Source organism: Thermobia domestica, chromosome 4, assembly GCF_964235325.1.
Source record: "Thermobia domestica chromosome 4, izTheDome1.hap1.1, whole genome shotgun sequence".
Lineage (NCBI taxonomy): Eukaryota > Metazoa > Arthropoda > Insecta > Zygentoma > Lepismatidae > Thermobia > Thermobia domestica.
The window spans coordinates 180752246-180761082 of NC_137457.1; the positions used below are offsets into that span (position 1 = coordinate 180752246).

Below are 8837 nucleotides of genomic sequence, written 5' to 3' on the forward strand. Positions count from 1 at the left end.
TCAAGACTTATTGCATACAAAGAATTAGAGTACGAAGCATGGGACAGGGTTTTTGCGAGTGATGTTGGTTTAATAGCAAAACTTTCACCTGCTTTTGAAACTGCTTTAGCGGTGAACAAAAAAGTTAGATTTGGATTAGGTGAATAAGTATTTTTAGATTGTGATGTTTAAATTTTAAGAAGAATTTTTCATATTTTTTTTTTAGTTTTCATATTTTTAAATATATATACGTTGAGAAGTTTTACAGTGCCTAAAGAAGAACTCAAGAAATTAAATATTGATAACATTTTAACAAAGAAACAGTTAAATGATAAATCTAAAAAGGTTAAAGAAAGTAGAGGAATGCATTTATCTGTTTGTGTGGCATAAGTTATAAAGATAAATAGAGAAATGAAAACTAAAAAGAATACTCATTTTAGTTGTTTAATATTTACTCTTCCAACAATTTTAGCTATAATCGGTGCTCTAGGTTCTGCTTCTGGCTGCGTCTTTGCGATTACTAAATCTGTAGATGAAGCAAAGAAGAAAAAAGAATTAGAAGAAAAACGAGCCATAATTTAGTTATACCAAGCTAGAAGCAAAGCAAAGGAGAGGTAGAAACTAAAAAAAAAAATATATATTAACCAACTTCGATATTAAGAAGTTGGGAATAGAAATAAAAATAAATCATTTTAGATGTGTCTTTATGGCTGATGAATTGCCTAAACATCCAAGGAAAGATGAGTGTAGTGTTGGTAACTTTGATATATCTAAAAGCATGGGAACACATTGGATTTGGTATTGGAAAAAAGAAATTGTAAATATGTGTTTGACTCATCCGGAGGAAATCCACCAAAGGCTCTATTAACATCTCGGCAGTAACAACCTAGAATTAATAGGACACGTATACAAAATTAAAATGACGTTATCTGGGGGCATTTTTGTATTGTAGTATTAAATATATTTACAGATAGGTATAGTTTTTCAGAAATCATTAGCCGGGTGAATAGGAATAAGGATATTTGAAGAAGTTACATACAAGTTGTTATATGGCTTTCATCCATAAAACGATAAAAACCTTTTTTTCTAATAAAATTGATTAGATCGAGTCATATTAGTTACAAACGTTTAAACATAATCAAAGAACAGCTGGGATCCTAAATAAACTATACAGATTTATTAAGTATGATATTGATATAGGTGATGGGTTTATACGTCCTTATTATGCTTATATGTATGTAAGTTTCGAAATTAGAGGAAGAGATGCTAATGGTGAGTATACTGTTAATAATAACAAAGCGCCGGATATTATACTCATTAATAATTTTTCCCACATCTGTTTTCTCAAATATAAACCAATGCCTAAAAACTCTATGGCCTATGGAACCCGGAGGTTCAATGCCGCGTTCATAAAAGCTCTCCACTCACTTCTATACTTACCTAACTGCATCCAGTTTGTAAACTAATCTCTGCGAGATCCATCTTAATATTGTCCTCCCATCTGCGCCTAAGTCTTCCTAATGGTCGTTTTGCGATTGGTTTTTCAGTCAAGACTTTTAAAGCGTTTCTACTTTCTTACATTCTAGCAACATGAGCTGACCACTAAGCCTCCTAGACTTAACGACCCTAACAATGTTGGGTAAACCGTATAAATTATGTAGTTCTTGTTCTGAAATACTTTCGGTATATGTTCCTCCCTCAGATTACGCGATCATGTTTCGCAACCATTCACACCAACAGTCATGATTATGGTTTTGTATATTTTAAGCTTCATATTCCTCGACTGAATTCGGGACGACAAGAGATTTTGAACCGAATAGTAACACGAATTCCCTGGTTTTAGTCGTTATTTAATTTCTTCGTGAATATGATTTTCCTTTGTTAATATTGATCCAAGATATTTGATACTATCCACTTTATGAAAAGTATTATTTAATATTTTAACGCATCCATAATTTGCTGTATTACGGTCCGGATGCACTTCCATGTATTTAGTTTTCTCTGCATTTATTTCTAAGCCCATGTCCCTGCAAGCGTTTAATATGATCTCTGCATTTCTGTCTATTGTTCCTCTATCTTTCCTATTAAATTTACATAATCAGCATATGTCATAACATGGTGAATACCGTTCAACTCTATGCCCTGGCTGCTATCTTTAATTTTCCTTATACCGTATTCCAGAACAAAGTTAAATAATATTACCGACAACGCATCTCATTGTTTCAGGCCATTTTCGACGTGAAACCTCGTGGACAAAAATTTTCCTATCCGGACTTTATTTTGGTATTCATTTAGACATATCTTAATTACCCTAATTAGGTTTCTCGGTATTCCAAGTTCTGTAAGAACGTTGTATAATTTTTCTCTCCTAACCGAGTCGTATGCCTTTCTTAAATCAATAAATAGTTGATGTACCGGGGTATTGTATTTGGTCGATAGTTGATCGATTTCGTCTAAATCCGCACTGATAATCTCCAATGATTTCATCTGCGTATGGGGTCAATCTTGCTAATAGAATATTTTAAAGGATTTTATAGGATGTTGACAGAAGAGAAATGCCTTGATAATTATTAGTCAGTTTTGTCGCCTTTCTTGTAAATTGGAACAATGATTCATACTTTCCACTCTTGCGGTATTTCTTCCTTGTTCCCGATAAGTAGAATGGGTTTGTGTATCTTGTTACACAATTTTTCTTCTCCATCTAAAATTAACTCAGCCGGAATTTCATCTGTACCCGGAGATTGCTGTTTCTTTAATTTCTTTATAGCGATTTCTACTTCTATTCGGTTGGATTCTGAAATATACGGTTCTGCGGTGTGCATCTTCTTTTCTCCAAGCACACTAGTTTCTGGTTGCGTGTTAAGCAAATCGTCAAAGAAGTCTTTCCATCTATTTAAGTGCTATCCGTATTAGTGAGAACTGTACCATCAGATTTCTTTAATATATAAGCACGAGGTTGATAGCCTTTTTTAAATTTGATGATCTCCTTATATATGTCCCGGACTTTTTTTATTTTTACTCTTTTCTTCAAGTTCCATAATTTTATCTTTCAAGAAGTCGCGCTTCTTTGTTCTAAAAGTTTTGGAAGTTTCCCGTCTGGTATCTGCGAAATTTTCTGTAGTTATTTCATTCCGATTTTGTAGACAGCGTAAATTTGCCTGGTTTCTCTTCTATGTTACTTTAGTGCATTCCTGGTCGAACTCTAGTTTGTTCCTCCGTATTTCCGCATGTCCCAATTTTTCTTTCACTGAAATTTTAATGCTATCTCTAATTTCAATACAGGTATAACACTAGTGCACTCCGAATCTTCTAAATCCGAGAATCTATTCGAAACTTCCATTTGGTATTCCTTTCTTAAGCATGGACAATTACAAATCACACAAGTCAATAATTATGGACAAATTTTAGATATTATATACGATCGTGATTTTACTTCGCAGCAATAAATACATGTACGATTTCAAAACCAGAAGCAAATCATAAAGATGAAAGTCGATGAGAAGGAATTACTTGGAGAAGAACGGATGAAGAAATAGTATATTTACTACATCTGCAACCAGCGTTCTGCTCAAGTGTTAAGGATATACTTTGGAACTGATATATGGGACTGATAATAATGCATTTGTTGTTTGGAAAACGCCAAAAGAAGATTTAATATATTAGGAAGATCGACCATATCTAGGTAAAGTTACAATTACAACTATGGAACAAAGAATGCCTGTTGTTATCTATGTACCAAACTATGCACTCTTACTAAAACGTAACAAGCTAAAAGAAAAGCAAATCCCTCTTTCCTTTAACACATATCAATGCGTAGAGAAATCAGTTGGTAGTAAGTGGTTTGAATTTGATTTAACTACACAATTTAATTCTAATGAATTCTATCTGCCAAGTTTCGTAATTGCCTTCTTTCAAACTGATAGAAATGAAAATCAAGAGACTCAAGCAATTTCGATCACTGTAAGATGGAAGGAAAAATGGAAAGGTATGAGTGTTTTCCTTTAGAATGTTTGAACTTGGATTTTCCTAATCATAAATACCTTAAAGCATATGAGATGTATACAGTATGAAAGAGAGCTGTAATCGGAAGTACAGAAATGTACTACTGTCCAAAGGAGTTCTTAGATAATAGACCAATGTTTGTAATTAATACAAGCAGGCATAAAATGGTAGCAAGAAACGATAATATTAATTTGAAGTTGACTGTTAATTTTGAAAGTGCGGTACGAGATAAAACTATTTCCTTTGTAGTTATGATTAGTAAGAAGAACTTTAAGAGATAAGTGAGGTACAGGAGGAAAAGATAATTGAGATAATGTAATCTAGGTTTTAGGTTTATAGCTGTTAAGTATTTGTGAAGTAATACCATAAAATCCATTTTTAAAATTCAACATTTAGGCAATATTCCTCTAGAAAATTTAATTACATTAATCGAAGATACAATATTAACAGTTGTAAACTTACTAGCGAAAAATAATAGGTAATTAAGAATAATAAAATGCATTTATGTTACCCTTATTACTTCGATACGACTTTATACTTCAACAAGATATATAAATATATTTATTCCTGTTCCATGTATTCTATTATTACAACTGCGTTTACATGAAGCTTCTGAAGTAATCACTGGCCTATCAACGCTATTTAATATAGCTTGGAAGAAAGATTATTACAAAAATATGGTTACTCAAATTGCTATGTTTAAGAACGAGCTTAATATAATTAAAGTAAAAGATGAAGAATTAACAGACGAACATAGAAAATATATTGTCCATATGATTACCCACATATTGAATAGGATAACATAATTACAAAAACAATCTGGCTCACATATAAAAATGAATAAATTTCTAAAATTTGTTATACAATAAATAAGAAATGGAATCACAGTTATAGAAGAAAAACAATATTAACATTTTAAGTGTTGTTAAATTGCAAGATCGGAAGAAAGGAAAATCATACGAAACAACTTTATGGAAATTGATTCCAACAAAGTAAGCTATTAGTACATTTAAATGAAAAAAACACAAAATCTTATTAACACAAATATATAATGAAGATACTGATCAAGTTTTAAAAGAGATGAAAATTAAGAAACTGTTTATGAGGTATGTTGGAATGAAAGATCTTTCTAGTGGTTATAAAAAGCATCAACTCTTCTTTAAAAATGAATCTAAAAAGTAAAAAATAAAAATAAATGTTTTTTAATATTAATTGATAGTTACTGTGCAACCTCAAAAGAAATTTATTCTTAATAATAACTTGAATGTAATTGTGATAAATGTTCAAGACAATAAAGAAAAGTATTCGAGATCAATGGCTGTTTATTCAGTTTGATCTATGATCAGTGGACACAGTTTAAGAAAGTGATATTTACAATTGAGAATGAAGTTAACAGAATATTTCACTATCAGTACAGTCATTTGTAACTGATGTAATTATGTAAAATTTAGTTAAGCTTTTTATGGCAATAAAAGTCATAAACCCCATCAGGATTCTGCCGCCTATAGTCGGACAATTTGTCCATGCCGACCAGATGCCGCGGTCGGATTGCCGGCGCCGGACGCCGGCATCTTTCAGCGCGATTTTCGACCGCGACGAATAGTTGCCTTGGCGAGAGGTCGGCAAACAGCCGGAAATGAGCATTAAATGCACCGGCACCGCCGTCGGAAAGTTGTCTTGCCGAGCAGTCGGCAAACAACCGTAAAGGCACAGTAAATGCGCCGGCGCCGCCGTCGAAAAGAGGCCGGCATAAGGAGTCGGCAGAGGGTCGGAAAGAGGCTTTTCCGATTGTTTTGCCGGCTCTGACGGTCGGCAACAGTCGGCAAAGAGTCAGCAAAGGGAATTTTACTTGACGATTTTCGACCGCTTGCCGCCTCGGCAAAAGGTCGGCAACTTTGAACAAGTAGATCGTCGTGCCGCCGCAGACGGGTGCCGACTGCCTCTGGCGGCCCGCCACCGTCGACGGCGGCAATCCCTCTTGCCGACCGCGGCATCCTGATGGGGAAAGTAATTTTGGTAGGCAGCATTACAAAAGATTTTCAAAAATTAGCTGTCGTTATTGATTTGAATGTTAGGTATGTGTTAGGAATTAGATGAAATATTTATTTTTTGTAATTTTGTCCTTAGACACAGGCAACTGGAAATACACAAGATAAGTATTAACCCTCTAGAACGCCGAAAGGGGACAAATTGTCCCGCATAAACATACTGAATAAGAATTGTAGCTATTTAAATATATTTTCATACCAAGAACTTCGAGACGTACAAAGGCGCGTGTATTGTTAATTAATTAATCTTAATTAATTTTATATACACTAGCATATACAATTATTAGCCTATCAATATATTTCACTTTTGCTACGTGCAGTCCATGGTTACATTTTGTGGTTCTGTTCTCTATTAACCCGGGAACACATAGGGAAATTTTACACACGTGCTTACATAGTGGGGTGCTCTAGCACCCCATAAGTATATGTGGATCTCTTGTAGATTTTTTTTTTAATTTTTGAAAGAAACACATTTTCACCTTCCTTAAGAAGCATTTAATGAATAATTTCTTGAAGTACACCTCAGTTTTGATTACACACAGTTGCCACAAACAAACTTCTTGTGTTCAGCGCAAATTGGCTTGCTGCACCCGGTACAGAATGATTTTGTCTTCCTATCTGCAGATCTCGGGCACAAGTAACACCTGCCTTGCTTTGGTGTAGGTACATGAGCCTGTCCTACGTCATCTTCTACACCAAGTACTTCTTTGATCATGGTTGAAAGAGGAGTTGAAAGGGGGGTCCTGAGCCTGTTTTGCATATGGGGAGTCACTAGCTGCATTCCCAACTCACGCAATAGATGTCGTGTGAAGGACATTCCCCTATTCTGCGTAGCATTTCTAAAAAGTACCATGCTATTCACACTTGCCTGATCCAACATTCCGTAGAAAAACCGAAGCGGCCACATCCTTGTTTTACGGTTCACTGTATAGTTATGCATTAGCTCATCCAAAACGTCCACTCCGCTCTTTGTCTCATTATAGAAATGAATTATTTCAGGCTTCTTTGTTTCTACATTCACAGATTTGTCGCTATGCATGGTGGAGAGGAGAATAACACTTTTCCCCTTTCGTGGGCAATAGGAAACCAGTGTTTTAGGCCCATCAAACGCAAACTCTGTAGTATCTACCTTTCTCTTTCTGTCAGGAAGAAAAGCTTGAGGAATCTCCTTTTTATTATGGCGCAAAGTCCCAACAACTGTCAACTGGTAGTCTTTCAACATCGTATCAGCTAATTCCACCGACATGAACCAATTATCCATGGTTAGATTTCTGTTAGTTCCACGAATTGGTTCTGACAGTTCTTTTACTAATTTCAGAGGTACAGGTTCACGTGCGCTGTTTTCACCTTTCCAGTGTACGGCAGTGCATTCACCATATAAAATGTTCGCGAGTCACAGAGACAATTGATTTTTATACCATCCTTGTCAGGTTTAGAATATATATAAACGCGGAAGGGACACTTTCCTCGAAAACCAAGAAGTTGCTCGTCAATGGTGCAGTATTCATGTGGTGTATAGTATGTTTTGCAATTCACTACAAATTCTTCAAATAACACTTTGATAGGCGCAAATGTATCTGCTGTATCTCTCGTCATTTTATTATCAAACCGTAGACAGTTTATGAGGAAACAAAATCGGGCCTCAGGCATTATGCAGCGGAATATTGGATTTCCAAATGTGGTTGACCACATGTCTTTCACGTTCAAATGTCCACATTTCAGGGTGCCAGCCATGTAAAGTAGTCCAATTAGAGCAGAGATTTCGTTGGTATTTGTATCACCTACATAATACGTGCCTACAGAGTAGTTTATTCTTTGTCGCGCAATTTCTTCGTTTGTGTGTTATACAACAATGCTTATGATATTGTCGGTAAACAATAATTTCCAACCATCAAGGGGAGTTTGAACGTCCTTTGCAGCTCCTTTGTTGCCGGGAATACGCAAGACTATATTACGTGCCGGTGTTCTATCTCTAACTGTGGGTACACTTTTCCACCGGTAACCATTTCTTCCTTTCATTATTGCACCACGAGTCGGTTCATCATCTTCACTGTCACTGTCACAGTTCAGTTCCGCATCACTAACAGCAGTTTCAGAAACTTCATCAGCATAGTCCGACTCAACTAGAAGATCGTCCTCAAAATCACTCACGTTTTTTTCAGTATCTTGATCACCTACCTCCTCTTCTTCAAGCCACTTTCGAATCTGTGCGTCGTCTGGAACCTTCGAGGATGAAGCCTTGCAAGTCCACATGATTGTAAAGCCAACCTACACTCAATGTCTTATCTCTAATGAAAGTGACTTATCAAAAAATATATATACGTGAACACATAGGCGGGGTGCCACAACACCCAAACAGCAAAATAACACACTTTTTCCGACTTCTGACTAAACTTTCTCTGTGCAATGGAACGGCGCACCCCTCTCTGCTGCAGCCAGATGATAAACTAGGAATACACAAGAGGGTAGCACCGTCAGTGGCATATTCCTTATTTCCACACTGTTTAAACACCGAGTGGGATGCGTGAGCACCCCCCTATGTGTTCCCGGGTTAATATTTTCAGAAGTTCAGATCATTACTTTCCCTTGCAAACAGCCCATGTGTAGCGTGCCTCTGAAGTGCAAAGGTTACAAATTCTTTACATATGATGCATGTCACTGTAGTTTTCTTCTGCTTCCAATTCAGAATCTGACACTTTCTTTGTTTGGGTAGTGGTTCAGATGGCTCTGAAGCAGAAGCATCTACCTCAAAATCTGTTACAGTCTCGCGTTTCTTGGATCTAACTTCTAGTTAATACTTCCACAGTT

At 35.9% G+C, this 8837-nt stretch overlaps 1 protein-coding gene across 1 annotated transcript; it reads right to left on the reverse strand.

Moving 5' to 3' along the window:
• Nucleotides 1–410: 410 nt before the first annotated feature.
• Nucleotides 411–7290, reverse strand: LOC145682955 (uncharacterized). Its single transcript, XM_081754315.1, has 2 exons — nt 6948–7290; nt 411–505 (listed from the first exon to the last, which is right to left on the reverse strand). Exons 1-2 carry the CDS (start codon nt 7288–7290, stop codon nt 411–413), a joined length of 438 nt encoding a protein of 145 aa, XP_081610441.1.
• Between the last annotated feature and the right edge of the window lie 1547 nt (nt 7291–8837).

Excerpts from the sequence above, each read along its gene's own strand:
- LOC145682955 (XM_081754315.1), bottom strand. The coding sequence starts at position 7,290 with ATGGATAATTGGTTCATGTCGGTGGAATTAGCTGATACGATGTTGAAA. Across the intron at positions 506-6,947 it reads GCATAACTATACAGTGAACC|ATTTAGTAATCGCAAAGACG; the intron begins GTAAAACAAGGA and ends CTTCATCTACAG.